This window comes from Ambystoma mexicanum, chromosome 2p, assembly GCF_040938575.1.
Source record: "Ambystoma mexicanum isolate Mex_15411 chromosome 2p, UKY_AmexF1_1, whole genome shotgun sequence".
Classification (NCBI taxonomy): Eukaryota; Metazoa; Chordata; class Amphibia; order Caudata; family Ambystomatidae; genus Ambystoma; species Ambystoma mexicanum.
In genome coordinates this window covers 486,672,740-486,698,835 of record NC_090923.1, presented here as the reverse complement: position 1 = coordinate 486,698,835, position 26,096 = coordinate 486,672,740, and the positions used below count along the sequence as shown (strand labels likewise).

Here is a 26,096-nt window from a genome sequence, read left to right as displayed (position 1 = left end):
TAAAAGACCCCATTGCCCATAAAACACATTACAAAGTCAAAGGATATCTCAAATCATGTCTAAGAGTAGGAGAAAAAAAAAAGAGTCTCACTCTTAGCAGGAGAAACATATAAACCCCAAAAATCCAGCAAAGCTGCTGGGGGACTCACTAGGTTTGGGAAATTAGCCTTAACAAAGAATTCTCCCTAACATTACAATGCAGTGCAATGGCGATACGTTTGTATTACACTAGTCTTTTACATCTGGAATTTTTGTTTATTTTTATGTGTGCCTAAAGACAATCAGGTGGCAGCAATTCAATTTTTATCATTTTTGTGTTATGTCTATTGTGCACATTCACGTTTACTGCGTATGGCTATTAAAATTACATCACATCACAGGATTTGTGCTTTTTCTTAGGACATGTTGTTTGGCCTTCTTCCTGGCCTGTCGGGTCAAGAAATCTCATAGAAGTTCATGCACTTGCCCGGGAAAGTTGCAGCATTTGCAGGCTAGTGATGCCTGTGTGGGTGCATGGCTCAGGAAGTGGGTGAGACGGTCTGGTCCCACACCACATCTGTGGTGCCAGTGACTAAGTGTGGAGCATGAGTGAAACCAATAGTTGTCCCTGATTGAACTAAGCAGATCCTTAGCACTGGTAGGCATGGACTAGCTTTCAGGCTTTATTTTGGATAAGCTGACGACTCCTGCAGCTATTTCTTCAGATCAGCGCTGGAGCCAAGAAACCTGTGTGGAAGAACAGCCAAGTGAAGATCCGAAGAAGACTCCTGAAGAAGACTCCTGAAGAAGACTCCTGAATAAGCGCAGCAACCCTTCCTGCCTCTGGCCCGTTGAAGCCCTGTTTGACTACCATATCTGCAAAGGACCTGTGCAAAGCTTCAACCCCCGGACTGGTGGGACCAACCAGTCTATGTATTGTCGAGGATCCAGCTGTCCTGAGCCTTACGGAAGACAACCCGGTGGACCGACAGCTCTCCAGTGGGCTACCTTGCTAGAACAGCCGTGGTTCCGCATTTGCAGCTGGAACTTCAGTGGTCATCTGCGTGTGGTGGTATAAGTCCTCTTCCTGCCGAACTACAGCCTCCCAGCTTCAAGGGATTCTGCCCGGGAAGGACGCCCGACGTCTCCTATGTGCTGGGGCTGTCACTGGAACTTGCCTTCCCAGTCTTGTGAATTGTCCTGAAGGTCTGCATCAGTGCTTTATGCATTTCTCCATCGCCAAGGGTTGCACTCTGCTCCTGGAGCCGACCAGAAGAACCCTTGCACCCACAGCTCCTATAGACCCATCACCTGAACCAACAGCGGGAAAACCAATCTCCAGCGACTCTAAGTCAACCCATCAAGACTACAGGGACAGCCATTGAGGCAAATTAAACCAAAGCATCTGTCCCCCATAGGCTAACATTGAGAACAAGTATCTTTGTATATTTCCATTCCACTGCATTTTGGTCATTGCACCTGAGCAGCTTTACATGAAAGAAAATAACTCATTTTACTTAGCAGTAACTTTGTTGCATCTCTGCTCTTGAACAATCCACCAACACAAGCAGTTTATCTTTATCAGATACATTCAGGGGACCAAGCTGCAAAGGATAACTTATGCGGAGCAGGGTGAACCACAGTGCCCTCTTGTTGGGGGAGTAAGTGGGCTTGGGCCACCAGGAGGTCTACCGGGGGCTGATCCGACAGATGGCGGAGTTCCGAGAACCAGGATCGTGCGGGCAACCATGGCGCTATCAGGATGAGCGGAAGGCTCAGAGACTCCCTGATCCTGCAGATGACCTTGTGAACCAGAGAAGTGGGAGGGGGGGGCATATATGCTCATGTTATTCCACGAAATCTGTAATGCGTCGCCCAAAACAGCCCCTGACCAGCCACGAGACAAACTGTGGGCATCTCCTGTTGGAACTGGTGGTGAAGAGGACCACTTGCGGGTTGGCCCCACCTGCTGAAGATCCCTTGGAGGACTTCTTCGTTCAACTGCCGCTCCTAATTGTCCATCCTTCCCAAGGAAGGTGGACTGCTGATAAGTGAAAGTTGTTTGACAGTGCCCACTCCCAAATGTCTATCGAAAGCCTGCAGAGAGGTGGAGACCTGGTACCGCCCTACTTATTGATGTAATACATGCAGTTAGAGCTGTCCGTCTGGATGTAAACTGATTTGCTGCTGTTCATGGGGAGAAAGGCCTTGAGAGCAAGCCAGATGGTCATCATCTCGAGCCAGTTGATGTGTTGCAGCTGGTCCTGATACAACCAGATTCCATGGAAACTGTGGTTGTCCAGGGAAGCCCCGCCATCCCTCTAGGGACGAGTCTGTAGTGATGGTGCCATGAGGTGAAGGCTACCGGAATGGTGGCCTGCCCACCAGCAGGTTGGTGTCTGCACCCCACCAGACTAAGTCCTGGTGAAGATGCTGTGGTATGCTGACTGGCTGTGCCCGAGAACCCTTCTCCTGATTCCAGGACGCTGAAAAATGAAGATGCAGTCTCCTCATCTTGAGGCTCGTATGCGGAACAGCGAAGAGACCTGCTGCCAATATTCCCAGCAGCTGTTGGAACCATCAGGCTGAGGTTACTGCTCTGCTGAGGAAATGCCTTGTTGATTTTTTGATTGCTGCGATCTGGTCAATGAAGGAAAGATCCTCTCGGTCAGAGTCTGAGAAGGCAGTAGCTGTGACGTTTTGAGATCGATAGAAAATCTAAGATCGTATAGGGTATGCATGAGAGCAGTAGCCGTGTGATGTGCTGCGCCCTGGGACGCCGCCCTGACTAGTCAGTCCTCTAGGTATGGATAAATGTGGTGGCCTTGTGCCCCGAGTAGGGCTGCCACCGCATTCATTAGCCCTGTAAAGACCCTCGGGCCAAGTTGAGCCCAAAGGGTAGACCTCTCTATTGAAAGTGAAACCCCATGATCCTGAACCGCAGGAAGGACTAATGGGGTTTCCAAATCTGGACGTGCAGGTACGCATCCTTCAGATCCAGAGAGCACATCCAGTCTCCCCCACACAAAGTCTCTGCAATGAAGGCCGGGGTAACCATCTTGAACTTTTGGAGAGGAAGGGAAAAGTTCAAGAAAGAAAGGTCCAACACAACTCTCAGGCCAGCCTGGTGCTTCTTGTGTATGGCGAATATCTGGGAATAGAAGCCCTTGCCTCGCTGAGAAGCTGGGACTTCCGCTCGCTTGTAGCAAGCCAGGAGGTGGAGGATTTCTGCCATCAGAGTTGCAGTCCCAATCTGCAGGGGCGGAGGGTAGGACGGAGGAAACAGAGGAATCAGTAGACAGAAGCCCGTGGACACTACCGAGGGGATCAACGGGTCCGTGAACCTAATCTGCCATGGATCCGGATGGACCAGTCGCAACTTCTTTCTCTCTGAGGCTGGTGCTGAGGGGGATGGGAAAAACCCCTCATTTGACGCTTGTGCTGCTTGCGCCTGTATTGGCTCGGGGGCCTGTCAGGTTGTCTCCAGCATCTCTCCTGGAAGCCCCTATAGCCTCCAAAGGCCTGACCCTTGTCCGAGCGCTGGTGAGCCTGGCTGTAGGTCTTGGGCACGGATTTTGATAAAATAGAAAAGGATTTAGCTGTCTGGGAGCTATTATTTTTCTTGTCTAGTTCCACATTTGTTGTCGAGGGGGACAGGTCTCCCCCTCAAAAGGCAGGTCGAGGATGCGCTCCTGCACATCTAGATTGAATTTCGTTGCCCCGAGCAAGGCCGTTCTGATGTCGGTGGCCATGCATATGGCTCTGCTTGAGGTGTCAATGTGGGCCACCGTAGATTCCATTATGTCTTGGGCCACAATCTTGGCTTTTGCCAAGCCTGCCTTGAACCGTGCTTAGGCGTGGGCAGGGAGCTCTGGAAGGAAGTCTGCAATCTCCCACCAAAACTTCAGATTTACAGCCGCCAACATGGCATTGGCGCTGCCCTGATGCAAGTGGAGCTTGACATTTGAGTAGATCTTTTCACCAAAGACCTCCAACAGCTTTTCCTCCTTGCCCAGGAGTGCCGAAGAGGATGCAGCTGAGGAAAACTGCGGTTTGGAATATAGCGAGGCGGCAGCTATAACAGAGGAATGTGGCTGGGGGTGCTCTGGCAGTAAGGAGTGCCCCTCCATCTGCCTGTATTTGGTATCCAGGCCCTTATTGGTGGGCTGGGTGGAGTGTGGCTTGACAGCCCCTTTTAGCCAGGAATTCCACATCCTTCTGGAGTTGGATGCTGGTTCTTGTTGCAGGACGAAGTGTAAGTACTTTGACCAGGACACCCGCTTCGGGTTGTTCCGCCAGCGGGTGATTGGGGATGTACTGAAGGGAGCATGTCCCTGGTTACATCCCTGAGGATGGTACCCATCTGCAGTGATGTCATGAGGGTGAGGAACTTCTCAAAGAGCCTATTCTCGCAAGAAGGGAGGAGCACCTACTGGTTTAGGGGTTGCTGAGGGCGTAGAGGCCAGTACCTGAGGCTGCGGTATCCTGGGCGGGCCCCGTCTCACCAAACTGAGGGAAGCGTACCTTCCCAGCGAAGGGGAGGGAATAGGACGTGGACCAGGTGACAGTCGTTGTCCAATCCCATGACTTTTAGAAAAGACAAAAAAGGAAAAAGAATGTCTTATTGCGGTGAAGAGTGCATGTTAATGTTAAAGGACATTTGGACCGCACACCATCACCACCGGAGTGGTCCCCTGGTGCTCTGGCGGCTCTGAAAGAGGAGGGGAGGTTGAGTTAGTGGGAGGAAGCAGGAAAAGTGCAAGAGAGCAGTGATGTGCTGTTGGCAGCCTCAGCCCGGTGGGTCAGTTGGCTGGGCCTGGGGTGTTTGCGGCCGGTAGTCGTCATGTACTGTTGTGCGAGTCTGTGTTTTTTTGTTTTGTTGTTGCAATGTAGTGAAGTTTGTGTGGTTTGTTGTGCTGTAGGTTTTGGTTGTGTTTGGTTTGGAGTTTGAGATGTGTATGCAGAATGGGAAATTGTTAGTGGGGTTGGTTAGTTTGCATCTCTGTCCTGAATTGAGGCGCTCGGCTTGCGTAGTCTCCCCTGATGCACCTCTGTCCTGATCTGGGTCCGTCTGGCACACAAGGTTCCTTAGTCCTCTGGCCCCCACCTCTATCATGCTCTCTCATAGCCCTCCGTCTTCTCTTCATACTCCTGTGGCCAGTGCACCTGCCAATGTGAACATCTCAGGTAGTGTGGCGATTGCCAATATCTCAACAATTCCACAACACTGTGGTACCTGGTAGTAACTAAGGGGCGGGCGAAAGTGTTGGTGGCGTTGGTTGGGGTAGTTGACTCCATCTACGTGCACGTCACATGTGTTCCAGTATATCTGGTGTCACCCATCCAGGTGCCGTGGGAGCTTTCCTGTCGGTTCGGGGTTGTCCGTGTCCTTTCCAGTTTAGTCATCCTTTTTCCCGTTTCAGTTTTTAGTCTCTGGTGTTGAAGAGCCAGGTTTTTAGTGATTTCCTGAATTTTATGTGATCTTCTGTGTTTATTTCTTTTGGGATGTTGTTCCAGGTTTTTGCGGCTAAGTGGTAGAAGGAGGAGGGTGTTTTTCTTAAGGTATGGTTTGAGTTCCAGGTGGATTTCGTTGCTTGATCGGAGGGGTCTTGTTGGTTTGTAGACTGTTATTTTCTTTTGTAGGAATTCTGCTCCTTGTCCGCTGATTGCCCTGTGCGTTATGCACATTGTTTTGAAGGTGATGCAATCTTCTACTGGGAGCCAGTGTAGTGTTTTTAGGGCTGGAGTGATGTGGTCTCTTCTGGATAGTGTGAGGAGTAGTCTTGCTGCTGCATTTTGGACCCGTTGCAGTTTCTTCAGGAGGTATTCTGGTATTCCAAGGTAGAGGCTGTTTGCATAGTCGATTTTTTACATGATTAGGGCGACGATAGTGAGTGTTTTGTGCGTGAAAGAGATGAAAGGTAGAATTCTTCTTGCCGTGTGGAGGAGGAAAAAGCATTTCTTCACTGTTGCATTTATTTGTGGTTCTAGGGTTAGGGTGTTGCCCATTACGACTCCCAGATTTTATACTACCATCGATGGTGTTGGTGCATTTCCCATTTCTGTAGGCCACGGGATGGTGGTTTCGTTCTCTTGGTCTTTGGATACGATTATTATTTCTGTCTTTCCTGGGTTGATTTTCAGGTTGTTGGCATCCATCCAGGTGAAGAATTCTTTTAGACAGTCTATTAAGGTTGAATGGTCGGCATCTGTGTCTTTGATTTTGTAGATTTGAGGGTCATCTACGTAGTTGTAACATGTAATGTTGTATTTTTTGAAGATTCTGATGACCGGAGTCTGATAGATGCTGAAATATAGTGGAGATAGTGAGGATCCTTGTGGCACTCCACAGTGGTTAACTCGTGGAGTGTATTTGAAAGGTTTGATCCATACGGTTTCTGTTCTGTCTGCTAGGAATGATTTGGTCCAGCGTAGTGCTGTGTCTGTTATGCCCATGTCTTCTAGTCTTTTGATCAGGGTGTTGTGGCTAACTGTGTCAAAGGCTGCGGAGAGGTCGAGCAGAATAAGGGCTGAGGTACTGTTTGAGTCTGCGTTAGTTTTGAGGTCGTCCCAGATGGATAGTAGTGCGGTTTACGTTCCTCTTGCTGGTCTGAAACCGACTTGTGCTTGGTCCAGCAGGTGGTGTTTTTCTATGTGTTCTTGGGTTAGTATATATACATAGGTTTCTAGAGGTTTTGCTGGGTAGGGGATCTTCGAGATCGGCCTGTAGTTGGAAAGGTCATCTACGTCACCACTTGTGTTTTTCAGGAGTGGCTTGATGTATGCTGATTTGAAGATCCTCGGTACAGTTCCTGTTGCTGCTGATAGATTTAGAAGGTTTCTATAGTGTTCTGGTGGCGATCCTTGCACGAGGATTGATTTGTAGATGTCTGGGGGACAGGGGTCCATGGGTGATCCCGCTTTCTTGCTTCGTTTTACCAGCATTGCGAACGTCTCTGCTGATAAATCAGGAAAGCTTTGGAGTTTGTGCCATGGTTCCGTGTTAGGTTCGTTGGGTTGTATGTTGTGGTTGGTTCCTTTTGTATGGTTTGTCGGATGTCATTGATTTTTTTTTTTTTTTAGGTGGTCTGCCAGGTCGTTGCATAGTTTTTTCTGAGGGGGTTGGGGTGTTATCGCAGCCTGGTGGGTTTCTCATTTCTTCAATGATGCTAAACATTTCTTTTTGTGTGTTGGTGGCATTGTTGATCTTTGCCTTTTGAATTTACTTCTTGTATGCGCAGATTTGTTTCTGGTACAGTGTTTTTTTCCCTGGGTTGTATTCTTTCCTCCATTCCAATTCCATCTTTTTGTTTTCCTTTTTCATGGCGTTTAATAGTGGGGGAAACCATTTTGCCATTGCTCTTTTTTTTGATGGGGTGAACGGTTTTTCTGGGGCGATTTTTCTATTGTATCTGCAACCCATTTGTGTAGTATCTCTGCTTTCCTGTTTAGGTCAGCTAGCTCTAGTTCTGTAGTTGAGGGTTTGGTTAATACCGATTGTTCGAATAGGTTGCTTTCTTTGACGTGTTTCCAGTTACTTTTGGTGGTGGTTGTGAGTGTTGGATGTAGGCTTGAGTAGGCAGAGTGATCACGAATGGAATGATGAGATGGTCACTCCACAGTATTTGTATTGGTGGTGCCATGGTGATAAGTTTTCCTTTGCCGAAAATTGCTAGGGTGTGTCCTGCCGAGTGCGTTGCTCCTTTGACTAGTTGTCGTAGTTTTCCTGGTGCGGAGTTGTTCAATCAGTGAGTTTTGGGAGTTGGCGTGGTTGTCTTCAAACTAGATGTTGAAGTCCCCCAGGACGATTAGGTGTTTGTGGTTGATAGCTAAGTTGGTGATGGCTTCTATGGAGTTGTCGACGAATGTTGCATCGTATGTCGGCGGTCTGCATACTAGGATGAATGTGATGTTGGTTTTTGGGCTCGCTGTTAAGAGTATTACTATGGTTTCGCAGTTGAGCGGTTGGTCAGTTTTTATTTTCAGGTGTTCTTTGAATGCTATAGTGATGCCGCTTCCTTTTTTGTTTTTTCTGTTTATTTGCAGGCATTTGAAATGCATGGAAGGCATGGAATTACAAGGACAGATGCCAAACCCAGGAGCGCTGGTGAGAGCGGTCCAATCCAGTCGATGCAGAAAAGCGGACTAAGGAGTGATACCGGTGGGCAAAGTTAGGGGGAGTGCATGCTCCCAGGGCAGCGCCCCCACGTTCATCTTAATTTAATGGCAAAGATCATTTTTATGGTGAAAAAAGGTTGTTTCCTATCCCTAGCGAGGGATGCCCATATAGAATGGAGTAAAGGGGATGGGACGTAAAAGTAATTAGAAGTTACTCACCGTAGTGACTAACATACTCTTAGTCCATAGTCCCCTTTCCTCCATACTGTTCCCGTCCCTAGGAAGGGACGCCCATAATGGAATCTTATTCATCAGAAAAAAACCTTCTTCCCTTTAAATTTAGAGGCGTGCAAGGGTGCGGCCTGGGAGCATTTGCTGCCCTGACTCCGCCCTCCGGCGCCACACCTCAGTCCCCATAAAACACGTCGACAATAGTTTAACAGTGCCGAATGACACCAGTTTTATTAGGGGGGGAATATGGTGAGACATATGGAGGAAAGGGGACTATGGACTTGGAGTACGTTAGTCACTACGGTGAGTAACATCTAATTACTCTTACGTCTCATCTCCTTTCCTCCATACTGTATGGGCGATTTCAACTGATTGTAGCCCAAGGGTGGAGAGGAGATCCTCCTTAAGCAAACAGGTTTCTGAGAAACACCTGTCCGAAAGCCACGTCTAATCTAGAGCCGGCATCCAAACAATCATGGTTGCAGAAAGCTGAAGGGGTGGCCCAGGTGGCCACTCTGCTTATGACTTGCCACAGGACCTGTCGTTGGAATGCGATGGCTGCGGCCTTGGCTCTGACCGCATGGCTGTGCATGTTAGATGGAAGTGGCTTATGCTGCCCCTCATATGCTTGCTTGATGGCCGAGACCATCCATCGTGCTATAGAGGCCTTTGATGCCCGATACCCGGGCCGTGACCTGACGAAGGTGACAAACAGTGCGTCCGACTTGCTGAAGCCCTTGGTCCTGTCCAGGTACAATTTCAGAGCAGGTCCGACATCCAGACAGTGCAGAACCCACTGAGCCTTGTCCTTGGGCTCAGCAAAGAACGTAGGCAGCACTATTTCCTCGTTTAGATGGAAGACGGAAGGTACCTTAGGTAGGAATGCAGGGTGAAAACGCAGGACTACCTTATCCTTGTGAAAAGTAGTGTAGGGCTCTGAGGCAACTAGCGCCTGTACGGCTCTGAGGCGACTAGCTCCTGCATTTCGCTGACTCTGCAAGCTGAAGTGAGGGCAACTAGCAAGGCCATCTTTATGGTGACCAGCTTGATGTCCGCGGACGCCATTGGCTCGAACAGCTTGTGAGCCAGGGCACCCAACACTACAATGAGGTCCCACACAGGGTGTGGCCTCTTGATGGGTGGGTAGAGTCTGGCAAGGACCGTCAAATGTCTCTTGCCTATCGGGTTGGAAGAGGAAAAGACCTACCCCTCTGAATTTCTGTAGGCTCCTATGGCCGAGAGGCTGAGCAGCTCCGAGAACAATGGCCTTGCTGGCCACCATGGAGCTATCAAAGAGGCTGAAGTGGCAAGACTCCCTTATCTTGCATAAGACCCGGTGGAACAGCGGTGTGGCCGGGAAGGAGTATGCTGTCATGCTGTTCCACTGAATCTGAAATGCGCCGCCCGGGGATCAAGGGCCCTACCCCTGCATGGACGCAAACTGTTGCCACTTCTTGTTGTCCCAGGAGGCAAAGAGATCCACCTGGGGGTGCCCCCATCTGCTGAAGATCTCCAGCAGCACCTGGTCGTTCAATTGCCACTCGTAATTGTCCACTCCAAGTCTGCTGAGCCTGTCCGCTTCCAAGTTGGACTCCCCCAGAAGGTGTAGGGCTGAAAGGTACATCTTCTCTAGGGCCCACATGCTGACTGCTAGTCTGCACTGTGGAGGGGATCTGGTACCTCCCTGCTTGTTGACATAGAACATGCTGGTCGAGTGGTCTGTTTGAATGAGGACGACCTTGCCCCAATGACCAGAAAGAAAGCTTTGAGCACTAGACAGATGGCCTTCAGTTCCAGCCAATTGATATGGTACTTCTGCTCCTGCCGGGTCCAGACTCCATGGACGCTGTGGTTTTCCAGATTGGCCCTCCCACCCCCCAAGAGAGGAATCCGTAGTGATGGTGACCTGCGGTGGCGGCAGCCGGAAGGGCTTGCCAGTCAGCAAGTTGCAGTCCCTGGACCACCATGCAAGGTCTGGGTGTAGAGAAGGAGTAATTTTTTTTTTTTTTAAACATTTTTATTGAGAGAGTAGGTCAGCAGCAAGACACAACAGACATATCAAAACATAGCTTAATTATCTTACAGCTTTCAAGTTAAGGGAGGAAGGGAAGAGGAAGATACCATAGTTTTCGGACATGAGAGCAACCAGTACAAGAGCAGAAGACATTGCAAATCAAGGCAAGGCCACGGGTGTTGCATCAAGGTCTGAGTCCAGGTCACACAGGTAAAAGCCTAACAATGACCAAATATCTTTGGGGCGACATGGTGACGGAACCGACAGTACAAATAGTTCCTCATCGTCATTTGCCATACAAAGTTCTTTTAACCCTTTAAGTGCCATTGTTGACCCCCCCCCCCAGTGCCACGGGTTTTTTTAAAAAAATCGCGGTACCCACCGCAAAACCCGCCCAACATTTCCCCCGTCATTAACCCCTTAAGTGCCACCGACGAGCCAGCTCGTCGGTGGCAACCTGGAGCGGTTTTTACCGACGAGCCGGCTCGTCGGTGGCATTTAAGAGGTTAAGAAAGTGGCTCTGGTTGGGGCGGTGGAGGACTTCCAACATTTAAGAATACAGCGTTTGGCAATAATGCAAGAGATGTTAAATAATCGCCTCGTAGTTTCCTTTACCTTGCCTATATCGCCCAACAGGTATTTCAGGGGGGGGTGGGGGGGGTTTGAGTCACCGGAATGGCCGTGATGTCTTCAAGGAGCCTCGCGACTTCCTTCCAGAACTCCACAATTAACGGACATGACCAGTACATATGATAAGGCCCCGCATTGGGGGCGTCACATTTGGGGCAGGCACCTGTGCAATTTTCCACAAATGTTGCTAATCTGGCAGGGGAATAGTGTAATTGGTTTAAAACTTTGAACTGAATCAGCCGGAGCCCAGCAATCATCGACACTGATCGAGTAAGTTGACAATACCGGGCCCAGCGGACTTCATCTATCCGAGTGCCCACGTCTCGCTCCCAGACTTCTCTCATCGTGTTGCGCGACAGTGAATGGGTCTGCACCAATGAATATAGCATAGAGACCTCTTTGCCGTGACCGTCCATAGACACTATTGACCTAATGCATGCATGGGACTGGGGTTCCTGCGGAAATGTCGGCCACTTCGCCGAAAAAGCAGTCCACATCCTGTAGTATTGAAGGCGTTTAAGCTGGCCCCTCCTCAGCGCTTCAATAAAGCCTGTGAGGTCACAGAACTCACCATCTGGGAACATGTCGTGTAGCGTGAAAAGCTCGTTAGGGTCCCAGGATTGCTAGAGGGCTCGATCAAATGTGGGGGAAATACTGGACTTCCGGGTCGTAGGGGGATTCCAGCCCTAGTCTCTTGTAAATTCTGGCCCAAGCCTGAGTGGTCGTGTATACCGGATCGAACGGGCATATGTCCCCATTGTTTGGGTTAAGAAGGACTGAGCTTATGTTGTTTGGGCGAACAGAGTGCTTTTCAATCAATATGTGGGGGGCAGTGTCCTCTGGGTCGAACCAATGCTTTGCAAATTGAGCTTGCGCACATAAGTAATAAAGCTCGAAGTCTGGTGCCGCAATGCCTCCCTGCACGAAAGGCTCAACCATCTTATCCTGGCTGTCTTCCCATTCCAGATAAACGAGGAGCCGAGTGATTTAAGTTTCGAGAAGAAGGGTTTACCAGGCCAAAGTGGGATGTTATTGAAGTAATATAGGGGATTGGGGAGGACCACCATTTTGAGTAGCGCAACTCTGCCATACAGGGATAGTGGAAGGCTAGCCCACATCCGAAATTTGGTCGAAAGGGTTGACAACAGTTCCCCATGATTGTGCGTATATAGCAGGTTTTTATCTCTGGCAACCATTATCCCTGGGTAGCGTACCTTGGTGGGGGCAGGTCTAAATCCCTCTATTTCAGCCAGGTCTCCCGTGCCGTCAGTAAGGGGAAATATTTCTGACTTCGTTAGTGTGGACAGGTCGAGATTATCTAGATATTGAAACGTGTCGTCCTTGTTTTTTTTATTGTGGTTGGAATAGAGGGAGGAGTAGAACTCTGTGAAAGCGGAGTTAATGTCTCGGTCTCTGTTTACCGTCCCTCAAGTCGGTGTCTGTATACTCGGGATCGGGTTATGGTGCCTATCAGTTCTAAGCATGTTGGCCAAGAATCTCCCGGCCTTATTGCTTTCCCCATAACGTCGGGCTTTGGCTGGTGCAGCCATATAGAGAACTTCTCTATGGGCCAGCTTGTGGAATTCTTTTAGCGTAGTATGTATTTGCGACAGGGTTCCCTTATCCTGTGTGATGCTGTACTCGGGCTGTAACAGGTCAATTTTTGTCTCGGCCACCCCCGATTCCTCTCGTGCCGACTTCAGCATACCAGTCGACCTGCCCAGGACGGCTCCCCGGACTCAGGCCTTGAATGAATCCCATAGCGTAGCATAGGTGGCAACCGAACCCTCGTTTAGTTCTAGGAACTCCGCAATCTCTATATGTAACGATTCACATATGTTGGGGTCTCATAGGATTGCAGGGGGCATCCTCCATCTTCTCGCTGGGGGGGGGGGGACATCACTAAAGTTGATGTCAAGCGATACCGGCGAGTGATCCGAAAGGGTACAGGGATGTATATCACATCGGGCGATCGCCCCAGATAGGGACTGACTAACGATCCAATAGTCAATGCGCGAATGAGAATCGTGCTGGGACGAGTAAAAAGTGTATTTCTTCTCGCTTGGGTGTAATGCACGCCATGCGTCTACCATACCCATCTGTTCCATTAATTTTTTTACTACCAGTGCGGCCTTGGAGGGGGTTCTAGGGACAGTCGATGAGCGATCCAGGAATTGGTCCAATATCATGTTGAAATCGCCACCCCAGAGTATTTGTGCCTCCACAGATGAAGATAGCATAGCCATTATTGTGCAATAAAACTGTGGGTCGTCTAAATTGGGACCATAAGTATTAATCAGAATCACTTGGTGCCCCCATCAATTCCCCCCACACCAGAACATATCTACCCTGTGGGTCTATTTTGCTGGACTGATATTTAAAACATAATTTGGGGTGTATGAGAGGGAACACTCCTCTGGATTGTGCTGAATATTCTGTATAGTACCTGTGCGACCCCCACCTCGGTAGAAGTTTAGTATTGACCTGCCCAAGCGCGTGCGTCTCTTGCATAAAAAGAATATGAGGGTTGTGGCGTGTGATGTATGCTGTGATCTTCCTTGCCTTAATCGGGATATTTAACCCCTGGATATTCCAGGAAAGGAGCTTAACATTCAAGCCCTAATTGACCTGTGTCATGATCGTACCTGAGACTAGACATACGTCCATACTCCCGCCCCTGTCGCAGGGAGAATGGGTATCCTGCTGCAAAACATCTCTCTCTATTTTGACCCCTATAACAACCCGAAACATGGGTTCCCCCAACAAGCCCGGCTTTTCGCACGGCAACACTGTATCCCTATTCCACCCCCAAACCCCTCCCGCATCATCAACCCCAACTGGACGATGTACCCCTAAAACCATAACCTAGGAACACTCCTGGGGGTGTGAGCTGCACTCATATGACCGCCGGCCCATGAATTCTGCAGGGCTTCCTTCCAACAAACATTTACAGTCAGGGCCACCCTACGGCCTTCACTTTAAAACATTTTAGCAATGTGGCATCAAAAAACATATCACCCCGCGGGGTCGTCTGGCTCCACCGCACCCCGGGGCGGCAGATTCTGGTTCTCGGCCCGCTCCCGGGTCGGTAGAGGGATGGAGGCCTCAATGTAGAGCATGGCTTCGGTTGGGTTTTCAAAAAAGTTAGCCCTGCCTCCATGTTGAATTCTCATTTTCGCTGGAAAGACAAGGGAGTACGGGACCTGGCGGAGTCTCATTTGTCTCTTGACGGGCTCATAAGATCTCCTAAGTGATTGCACATTAGTGGAAAAGTCTGGATATATGTGGATTATATTGTTTTCATGGAATAGAGTGCCCTTATCCCTGGATATCCGCAGGATAGCGTCCCTGTCCCTATAATTGAGAAGGCGGGCAATTATTGTACGAGGTGGAGCTCCAGGCCTGGGCGGAGGCGCCGATGTACGGTGTGCTTGCTCCACAAGGAAATGGTCCGAATAGGAGTCGGGACCCAGGAGTTCCTTCAGAAGGGCTTCAACATGGCGTTCCATAGACCGTTTGCCAAAGGTTTCAGCCACCCCAACCAGACAGATATTGTTCCTCCTGGAACGGGATTCCAAATCCTCGCATTTGTCAAGGGTTTTCCGGAGGTCCCCCTTCAACTGGGCAATATCGCGGCCATGTTGTAGTATCGAGTCTTCGTTGATAGTGATCCTGCCTTCGGCCTCAGTAATCCGTGTGCTTTCCTTGTCCACCCTCGCCTTCAAGGAGCCGATTGTTGCCCCCATGTCATCCAATTTAGTGTTCACCGCTAGGAAGCCGTTCTGAACCATAGCCTTCAATCGGTCTACCCTCTCCTCCATTGGCAACTTGGGCTGACTGTCCACCTGCTGCGACGGGGGCGCTATGGACCCGCTGGGCTGGGAACTGGCGAAGGAGTCCATTGGGCCCGTTTTCTTGGGGCGTGCTCCCTTCTGCTTGTAACGGCCCATGTGTAGCTTCAAGTGGTCCGAGTCTTCCAGTGCCTCCAGCCCCGTCCGCCCCAGCGTATTGTGCTTAGACCCAGTTATCATGCAGGAGAGATGTATAAAGGGTATCGCCTAGAGAGGGATGTAGCCGGATAAAAATGTCCCCTCCTCGGCAGATCCCGTTCGGGGTGTCCACCCTCCTCATGCGTTGCCCCACCTGTTCTTACTTGTTTTTGCGTCCGTCCACATGTGGAGGGGCACTCCACCAGCAGGAGATATCAGGGGAGCCAAGGGCAGCTCCGCAGACACGGGAGTCAGGTCAACAGTGGCCCACGTAGCACGGCGGCCGACGGCACACCACGTGGCTTTTTGGGGGGACCACCGCGTTCGCCGCGCCCAGTATGCGGCGGCGATATATACCGACGTGGCACCCTCACATTAGCCGGCAGCGATGGTCCGATCACCTCCAGGAGTTTGGTCGAAGCGCGGCCTCTCTGACTCTATTCGGCCCCTCCCCCCGCGGCTCCAGGGGAAGATCGTCCACAACTCGCGGGCAGCCAACGTCCCAGCCTCCGTCCGGAGGATCTTCAGGACAGTGCATCTTCAACGCGGTCCGGCGTAGCGGCCCAAATTTTTTCCAGTATGTGCCCACAGTCCTACGCCACAGATCGACACGTTTCGTTTGTTCCACGGGCGGCCCTGAGAGAGGATGCGTATCTTGAAGGATTTATAGAAGCCGGAGCTCTGGAACTAGGCGGCCATCTTAGATGTGCGCAACAGCGCCCCCCCATCAGAGAAGGCGTAATGTTGATCAGCTCCACCTGATAGCCCCGCTTTTGATTCCATGATGCAGCTGTATCCTCCTCATCCTGAGTCTCCTGTGGGGGACGGCCAATAGGACCGATGCCATTCGACCCAGTAGGTGTTGTTACCACCAGGCCGATGTCACTTCTCGGCTGAGGAAGTGAGTAGTGGCCCTCTTGATGGCCGTGATCTTGTCCTCCGAGGGGGAACACTCTCGAGCACGTGTCCTAGATGAGTCCCAGGAAAGTCAGTCTCTGCATAGGCTGCAGCTGGGACTTCTTGAGTTTGAACCAAAAGCCCAGGTCGTAGAGTGTGCTCGTAAGAGCATGGTGTACCGCTTCCGGAGATGTCGCCCTGACGAGCCAGTCGTCGAGGTACGGGTAGATGTGATGGCATTGGGCTCTGAGGAGGGCCACCACTGTATTCATAAGCCTAGTAAACACCCTAGGGCCGATTTGCGGCCGAAGAGAAGCACCTTGTATTGGAAATGGTAGCCCATGATTAGGAAGCGTAGAAAAGAATGAGGCAGCTGCCAAATTGTGACGTGTAGGCGCGTCCTTCAGATCCAGGGAGCACATCCAGTCTCCCATGCACAATGTCTACACTGGGAGCGCTGGCGTAACCATCTTGGATTTCTGTAGCGGTAGGGATAGTTTGAGGATGGATAGGTCCAACAGAGACTGGGTGTACGCTTTGGGCGTGGCCTTTGTGAGGATAAACAAAGACGTGGCCGTTTGAAAGCTATTTTTCTATCTAGCTCCTCGTCCGTGGTGGAGTGAAAGAGGTCACCACCCTCGAAACACAGGTCCAAGATGCATTCCTGGACATCCGGGTTAAATTTAGTAGCACAGAGTGAGGTCGTCCTTCTCATGTCCGTGGTTATGCAGATGGCCCAGCCAGAAATGTCAATGTGGGCAACGGTGCACTCCATGATGTCTTGCTCCACCATTTTAGCCTCTGCCAGTCCTGCCTTGAAAGGAACTGGCTCTGCACCAGAAGTTCTGGAAGGAAGTCTGATATTTCCCACTTCCCACCAACGCCTCTGGTTAAAGGCTGCCAGCATAGCATCCGCGTTAGCTTGACAAAGATGCAGCGAAGCGTTAGAGTAAAGCTTTTTCCTGAGGCTTCGAGTAGAGTGATGCTGCAGCGATCACCGAAGAGTTTGGCTGAGGATAGGCCAACAGCAAGTGTGTATCCCCCTCCATTTGCCTGTACAGGCGCCGACTGACCGGCTGGACAGAGTGCGGCTTCAGCCACCTCTTTTTGGCCGAGGCGACTATGTCCTTCTGCATCGGGATCCCCGTTCAGGCCGAGGGGCATAGCATGAGGACCTCAGCGAGCACCCCCTCCTCCGGTTGTTCGACCTCGAGTCAGGCCCAAGTACTCTGACAGCCCAACAAGACGTTTGTGGCTGACAATGGTGTGTCGGGGTCCTCTTCCTCAGCCATGTCCACCTGGGTGTCCGGTTGGTCCGGCGCCGCGGGAGGTGTGCTGGTAGCCGAAGGCTGAGGTGTGGAGGCCGGTACGGAACCGCCTGCGCTATGGGTGGCTGGAGCAGGCAGCAGGGGCTGCACTGGGGCCTGTGATGCTGGAGCCATGGGCGGCGGGGCCGGAGGGAGCAAGTGCCTGATGGCAACCTTGAGGATGGCCCCCATCTGAGGAGATCTCATGAGCCTGAGGAACCTTTCAAAGAACCTGTCCTCACAGGCCGGAGGGGTGGTAGGTGATATTGACGAGGTAGCGGGCAGCTGAAGGAGCAGTTGCATGCCCTGTCCATATGGACGCAGCAGGAACCTGCCCTGCGCAAATGATGGATAGGCTTTAGGCCACGTGCCTGATTGACACCAGTCCCATCTTGACACTTGATCCTCCACCTGCCCTTTCCTTGGTGCGGTATCGGACGGGTGTCCATATTTTCTGGCGCGGCGGCCATCTTGTTGAGCTGCCTTCCACATGCCAACATTGTGTTGCTTGGCTCATTGGGCACAGCTTCGTCCAGGACTCTTTAGTGTAGATCATGAGGCCTAGCCTGCACCTCAAGTCGAGACCTGGTAGGCGCATTGCCCTCGGCAGAGTTGCCGGTAGTGTTGCATACAGGCACCCCCTCTAACATGTTGCTGGTGCAAGGGCGCAGGCCCTCGGGTGAACATCCGGTCAAAGAACCTTCCGGTACCTCAGCACTGTCACCGGGAGGATCTACTGACCCCTCGGCCTGTAGCTGGATTAGCCTGGTACACGTGCTGGTATGAGAACCTGAGAGGTTCCTCCCGCTCGGGCAAGTCCTTGGGAAGGAGTCTCCCTTGTGGGGTGCTCTGGAAAATAGCGACCCTACCATGGGCCTTGATCGATGTTTGACGAAGTCCTTCAGATCCTCCGGAGGCGACCTCTCATAAAGCTCCCTCCACCTAGCCAGTCTGTTCTTCAGAGCCCTCGAAGAAAGCACGTCGCACGCAGTACAACCTTGCCAGCCGTGGTCAGGGACAAGGCAGCGGAGGCAAAGGGCATGGGGGTCTGACGTAGGAAAGAGTCCTTCGCAGGCTGGACACCTGCTGAACCCTGTTGGAAGTCGACATGCGCCGGGGAGCAGCGTGATGCCTGAGGACTGAGTACCTGAATGAAAAAAAGACGAAAGAAGTATCTGCACGTGGAATTACATGGCCGAAGCCAAATCCAGGAGCGCTGGTGAATTCGGCCCGTTCCAGTCGATGCGGAAAAAGGGACTGAGGTGTGGCGCCTGAGGGCAGGGCAGCACATGCTCCCAAGGCCGCACCCCAGTGCACCTCTAAATTTAAAGTAGAAGGTTTTTTTCTGGTGAAAAAGGTTCTGTCTCCCGTCCCTAGGAAGGGAGTGCACATACAGTATGGAAGAAAGGGGACAGGACATAAGCGTAACAAGGCCTCACTCTTCATAGGTAGGGATTTGGACTTCTGAAGCTAGGGCATTATTCCTGTGACTTGGTTCCATCTTACTGCATTGCTTACTTACCCTATTCTATTAACTGTATACCTATGGTGACTGTACATATGTTTATTGAGTGTTGTACGATATCACCTGCTCATTTCATTTTCCAGTGTATGTTTTGGCCCTAGAATAAATATAGTATTTTTGTACATTCCTGTCTAAATTGAATTATTGTGTACTTCACTGCGTGGACTCATTATGGATGACTGACCCCATTCACATTCTCCTGCGGGTATCCCGTGGTTTTTACAACAGTCATTACTTCAAAGTTATTTACTTCTATTTACTTTGAAAACACTTCAAATTAGAAAGGGGATATTGGTTAAGAGGTTAAAAGGGGCTGGGAGGGGTTTAGGGTGGCGGTATTAGTGCTGTGCAAGGGTGGGTTTCAGGTAGACCCCAAATACATTATTTTTTAAAAAACACAAGCGATTTATTTGAAGTAATTACTATCAGCAAAATTACATGGAACCCTTGGGAGAATAGCCTGGTCGGCTCTCTATTACTACTTTGATTGGATTTTGGCTAACCTTTTAAGAGTTCCCATGTTCGCTATAACTAGTGTGTCATCTAAAAATCGGTCCACCCGGCCAGATTCTAGAAATCCATCCTAACACCTATATGTCCTGGGCGAGCCCTGAAATACTCATCCAGGAATGTCTTCCAATTACTATGCTTACAGCCATTGCCCTCGTCACACACTCAGCCGTGTCATGGCTCAATTGCAGCATCTGGCGGAAATCATAAATTACTCACCGTAGTGACTAACATACCCTTAGTCCATAGTCCCCTTTCCTCCATACTGTATGGGTGTGCCTTCCAAGAGACGGGAAACAGAACCTTTTTCACCAGAAAAAACCTTCCTCTTTAAATTGAGAGGTGTGCAGGAGTGCGGCGCTGGGAGCATGCGCTGCCCTGACTCCGCCCTCCAGAGCCACACTTCAGCCCCCATTGATGAGTCGACAATAGATTTAACATTGCCTAATGACACCAGTATTATTAGGGGCGAGGATGGTGGGATGTATGGAGGAAAGGGGACTATGGACTAAGAGTAGGTTAGTCACTACAGTGAGCAACTTTTAATTACTCTCAAGTCCCGTCCCCTTTCCTCCATACTGCATGGGCGATTACAACCGACTGTAGCCCCAGGGTGGAGAGGAGACCCTCCTTAAGCAAATACGTTCCTGAGAACCGCCTGTCCGAAAGCCACCTCAGATCTAGAGCCGGCATCCAAACAGTAATGATTGCAGAAAGTCGAGAGAGTGGCTCAAGTGGCCGGCCTGCTTATGACTTGCCAATGGACATGGCGCCGGAATGCCATGGCCGATGCCTTGGCCCTGACTGCATGGGTATGCATGTTTGCCGGGAGCGGCTTGTGCTGGCCCTCGTATGCTTCCTTGATGGCCGAGACCATCCAGCGGGATATGGAGCCCATGGAGGCCCGATAGTCTGGTCTTGCACCTCCGAAAGTGACAAACAGGGCGTCTGATTTGCAGGAGCCCTTGGCCCTGTCAAGGTAGAATTTCAGGGCACCCCGGACATCCGGGCAGTGCAGAACCCTGTGCCTCGTCCTTAGGATAGGCAAAAAACATAGGATGGACTATCTCCTCGTTCAAATGGAACGCTGACGGCACCTTAGGCAGAAATGCAGGATGTGTACGCAGGAATACTTTGTCCCTGTGAAAGGTGGTATATAGTTCTGAGGTGACCAGTGCCTGGATTTCGCTGACTCTGCGAGCCGAGGTGAGGCCAACTACTAAGGCCGTCTTTATTGCGAAAAAGCCTGATGTCTGCGGATGCCATTGGCTCAAACGGTTTGTGCGCCAGGGCGACCAAGACTATATTCAGGTCCCGCACGGGGTGTGGCCTCCTGATGGGCGGGTAGAACCTTGCAAGCCCCGTCATGTTTGACGATAGGATTGGAGGAGAAGACCCCCCTCCTCTGAATTCCTGTAAGCCCCGATGGCCACAAGGTAAATACGGCAGGTGTCCACCTGCACGCCAGAGTGGGCGAGGTGTGCCGAAAAGGAGAGCATGTCGTCCAAAGTACATGCCAGGGTGTCGACTTCCCTGGAGTTTCCCCAGTGGCAGAACCTGGTCCACTTACTTTTATACTGGGCCCCGGTAGCCTTGCTCTTTGCGCCCTATATGATTTCCAGATTAGCCTGGGGGAGGCTGAGGTGATTTAGCTTTACCTGCTCAGGAACCACGCTGTGAGGGCTAGTTTCTGTGGCACTGGGTGGATGACCCTGTCCCCCCTGCTGCACCAAAAGATGTGCTGGGCCCGTCAGGAGGTGAATCGTGGCATCTCCGAGAACTATGGAATGGCCGGCCACCATGGAGCTATTAGGACGATGTTGAGCTGGTGACTCCCCTTGATCTTGCAAATCACTCGGTGAATCAGCAGAGTGGGAGAGAAGGCGTACGCTGTCAAGCCGTTCCACTGAATCTGAAATGCATCTCCCAGGGAGCCAGGGCCCTGGCCTTACCAGGAGGCAAACTGAGGGCACTTCTTGTTGTGCTATGTGGTGGAGAGATCCACCTGGGGGAGACCCCATCTGTTGAAGATCTCCTGAAGTACGAGGTTGTTTAGCTGCCACTCTTAATTGTCCGCTCCCAACCTGCTGAGCCTGTCCACCTCCAGGTTGTATTCCCCCGGAAGGTGGACTGCCATGAGATAGACGTCATTTTGCAGGGCCCACTCCCACATGCTGATTGAGAAGTGGAAGAAGTGCTCCGAGCGCTAGCCCAATGGCGTTCAGCTCCGACCAATTGATGTGGTATTCCTGCTCCTGTCACGACCAGGTGCCTTGCACTGAGAGATCATCCATGGTGGCTCCCCAGCCCTCGAGCGAGGAGTCTGTGGTGTTGATGACCTGCAGGGTGGGAGGCCGGAAGGGCTTGCCCGTCCGTAGGTTGCAGTCCCTGGACACCATATGAGGTCCGGGTGGAGAGATGGAGGAACATTGATCATCTCGGATTGAGCGCCCCATTCGTCATCCTCAGTCTTGTGTGTGGAACGGCTAATAGGACAGCCGCCAAGAGACCCAGGAGATGCTGGTACCACCATGCAGAAGTCCACTCTCTGCTGAGGAAGTGGGTGGTGCCCCTCTTGATGGCTGAGATCTTGTCCTCTGACGGAAATACCTTCTCAGAGCACGTGTCCCAGATGAGGCCCAAGAATGTCAGAGTCTGAGTGGGCTGCAGGAGAGACTTCTTGAGATTGAGCGAAAAGCCCAGATTGTGCAGTGTGTTCATAAGGGCCTGGGAAGAGTGGTGAACCGCTTGCGAGAGATGTAGGCCTGACGAGCCAGTCGTCGAGGTATGGGTAGATGTGGAGGCCCTGCGCTCGGAGGAGGGCAGACAGTCTTCTGGTAAAGACCCTGGGGGCTGAGTTGAGGCCAAAAGGAAGGACCTTGTATTGGAAATGGGAGCCCATGATCCTGATCCATGGGAAAGAAATATGGGGCTGCCAAATCGGGACATGTAGGTACGCGTCCTTCAGATCCAGGGGGCACATCCAGTCTCCCTTGCACAATGGCTCTGCTATAAAAGCTGGCGTAACCATCTTGCATTTTTGTAGATGTAAGGAGAGGTTGAGGGTGGAAAGGTCCAGCACAACTCTCTGGCCCGTCTGGTTCTTTTTCTGAATGGTGAAAATCCTGGAGTAAAATCCCAAGCATCGCTGGGACTTCTTCCATGTGCTGGCTCTTTTCGAACGACCGGATCTCCGCCAGAAGAGGTGCTGTCCCAACTTGAGGGAGTGGAGGAGGACGGAGGAGATACTGGGATGGGTAGGCGGTACCCCGTGGATGCTACGGACCACTGGATCCTGTCCGTGAAATTGTGGCACCAGAAATGTGCATTGAGAGCAAGCCTGCTCCCCACTGAAGACACGTGGGCCCGGAGAGACGTGTCATGCCTTCTTTCCTTCCGAGGCTTTTGCGGAGCGTGGGGACTGGAAAAAGCCCTTAACCACCCCTCCCCCCTTTTGTTGCTTGCGTCGGTTCTGAGACAGCGATCGGTTAGGCTGCCTGGATCTCCATTCCTGGAAGCCGCAGAACTCTGTGCGTACGCCCCTTGTCGGAGTGCTGCTGTGACTGGGTGAACGATTTGGGCGTGGTCTTTGTCAAGATGGATAAAGACTTCGCCGTTTGTGAGCTATTTTTCTTTTTGTCCAGCTCCTCGTCCGTGGTGGAGTGGAAGAGCCCCCCCAGCACCCCTCGAACGGCAGGTCTAATATGTGTTCCTGGATGTCCGGGTTGAATTTCGTTGCACAGAGCCAGGCTGTCCTTCTCATGTCCGTGGCGATACAGTTGGCACAGCCAGAGGTGTCACTATGGGCCACAGTGGATTCCATGAGGTCCTGCGCCACCAGCTTGGCCTCAACTAGTACCGCCTTTAAACGTGATTGGCCTATGTAGGGAGTTCCAGGAGGAAGTCCGCAATTTCCCGCATAACCTTTGGTAAGCGGCAGCCAGCATGGCATCAGCGTTGGCCCGACGAAGATACAAGGACGTTTTGGAATACAGCTTCTTCCCATACGCCTCCAAGATCTTCTCCTCCCTGCCTAGCAGCGTCGCCAACGAGGAGGCTGAGGACGACTGAGGCTTGGAGTATAGTGATGCCGCAGCTATCACCGAGGAGTGTGGCTGAGGATGGGCCGATAGCAAGAGTGTATCCCCCTCCATCTGCCTGTACTTGGCGTCGATTGACAGGCTGGACAGAGTGGGGCTCGAGCCAACCATTTTTGGCCAGGGAGATTACATTGGTCTGCAGAGGAATACCTGTTTTGGCAGAGGGGCGTTGCGTGAGGACCTCAGCAAGCACCCCCTCTGCCGGTTGCTCGACCTCGGGTGGAGGTAGGCCCAGATCCTGCGCCAGGCTTGCAAGACTTTCGTGGAAGGCTTTGGCTGAGGAGGGCGTGTCAGGGTCCTCATCCGTATCCTGTGGGTCAGGAGGATCCTACATAGTTGGGGGAGTAGTGGGAGCAGGAGGCTGGGGTACAGGCACCAGAGCCGGAGGCTGTGGAGGAGGCTGGTACGGAATTGCCTGAGGAATCTGCTGGGGGGCCGGAAGCAGAGGCCTGAATGACAAAAAACAGAAAAAAGACAAAGAGAAGTAGTATCCGCGCGTGGAATTACATGGCCGAAGCCAAGCCCAGGAGCGCTGGTGAATTCGGCCAGTTCCCGTCGACGCGGAAAAGGGGACTGAGGTGTGGCGGCAGAGTCAGGGCAGCCCATGCTCACCCCCACGCGCCTCTAAATGTAAAGGGGAAGAAGGTTTTTTTTGGTGAAAAAGGTTCCGTCTCCCATACCTTGGAAGGGACACCCATACAGTATGGAGGGAAGGGGACGGGACGTAAGAGTAGGCTTCCTTACCATCCGGGATCAGGGTATCAAATCTCTTCATCCAGAAGGGGGATCTGTAGCCCTGAAGACGGCTAACTAGATGCAAAAAGAAAATTTTGCCAAAACACAGGAAGTACTTCTTAGGGCAAAACCAGCCTAGGTGAATACCTTCTCCCACATGTCCTATCCTCTTGCTATCCCGATCCAGGGGCAGAGAAGGTAACGTGGATGTCTTCAGGCTAGATGTTGAAGCATGAACCATCAAGCTCTCTGGGGAGACGTGTGGAGAGAAAAGATGGCGCTAGAGGGCACCAGTTTGTGCTTCTTTGCCAGGTCACAGTCATCTGCAGGGACAGAGGCAGGCATTTCCCAAGCTTCCAGTACTGAAGCCTCTACTGCTGGGTTAAAAGGAAGTAAGGTCTCCTTTCATATGCTTTCATCCAGAAAGTCAGTTAGCTCAAAGTGAACTTTCACTCTGGAAGAGGACAAAAAGTCTAATGTCTGTAGCAACCTTAGCCAGTAGGCAACTACCCAGCATGTCTAAATCTCTAGCCCCCTGCAAGTCGGAAGCAAGGTCCAACAGCCCACCGTCCTTATCATAGAACTCCTTGTTAGGCACTGGGCTTCCTTCCAAAAGTGGAAAGGATCGCTCTTGTCAAAATCTCCCATCTTTGACAGAAATTCCACAATTGAAAGCAGAGCATAGTCCAGAGGAGTTAATGCATCAGCAGCAGTAGTCAATGCCCAAGCACGGATTGTGTCGGCAGAGACTCGTCTCCATCTGTAGGAGCCTTTAATAATGTGGTCACGGTACCTTGCAAATCCCTGCCAGCTGAGCCAAGCTTGGTGGGTCCTGACCACGCTGACGGCACTGTCGCCAAAGACACATTCACCGGTGCCTTGGTGAAGATGTCAAGCATCTTTAGCCGAAAAGCATCCCATTCCTCCAGGGTGGAGGACTGGGTGGGAAATTGGACCTGCACAGCTGTTTCCGCGGAATCTGTGAAGCAGTGACTCATCTTCTTGGATGAAGTCGAAGAGTTGTGCCTAGAGGAACTGACTGGTGGGTGGGACATTTAGCAGTCTTCCAACCTCCGCTCTGAGACCTCTGCCCAAGACCTGCATGCAGCCCAAGGGGGTCTTTTTTCTCCCCCAAACAAATACAGAATCTGGGGTGGTTGCGGGGGTGGAGACTGACATGTCGTCAGAAATCCGTGCAGGACTTTAAGCTTGAGGGTTTAAAATAGCAAAACCAGGAATAGAGGTTTTAGGGTGCAGTACCTCCATATATACTGCCCCAGACATCACATCCGGCGCAGTACATGTAGCAGTGTCAAGCGGAGTAGACGTAGGACCCCCGCCGCACCCCATGGTGGCGGAAAGGTTTCCGAAGATCAGTTGCGCTGGAGATAGAACATCAAATAAAAGGAATACATGAGAGGAAGGAATCGATTCTAACTTATCATAACCAGCATATGAAATAAACTTCTCAACCGAGAAATCACTCTAGTGGTCTGCATTAACTGCGGATTAAATATTTTGGATTGACGTACCTTGTGCAGCCGCAGAATATTTTGCATAAGAAAGCGGTATGCATTGTACCAGGGTAGGAAAACATCCTTCAATACGTCTCTTACACCTTCTTCCTTAAAGCGCAGATTTTCTGCTCTTACTACAGGAGAATTAATGAGGTACAATCTACAAAAATAAAGTATAGCAAACAATGAAACCACTTAAAAGGTTTATGTAAACGATTTTAAACTCTACTTCGTCTTAATATACATTTAAAGAAAAGCAATAGATTAATTTGAACATAAAAATATTTAGGTGCATAAAAGAAATCCAAAAAATGCTATTTGGCCACTGACAGCCGGATCTTTCAAATGCCTTATATGGATTTCGATTTTATTATTTTGCATGACATTGTAGGCACAGGAGAAAAACTGAATGGCTTTCCCTATGAAATACTTACTTAACGCAACAATCTAACCACATCTCAATTGGAAATTAGGATCAGAAATAATACTTAGACAAAGTAGATCGGCCTTGGTCTAAAGTACAGTTAACATACACAAGGGATTG

The 26,096-nt window shown here is 51.0% G+C and overlaps 1 protein-coding gene across 1 annotated transcript in view; it reads right to left on the bottom strand.

Moving 5' to 3' along the window:
* The window catches only part of IARS1 (isoleucyl-tRNA synthetase 1), a 2,025,584-nt gene that overhangs the window by 981,705 nt on the left and 1,017,783 nt on the right, over window positions 1–26,096 (bottom strand). Inside the window, exon 19 of the mRNA XM_069643896.1 lies at window positions 25,568–25,712. Coding sequence (XP_069499997.1) covers window positions 25,568–25,712 — 145 coding nt within the window. The remainder of the gene's footprint in view (window positions 1–25,567; window positions 25,713–26,096) is intronic.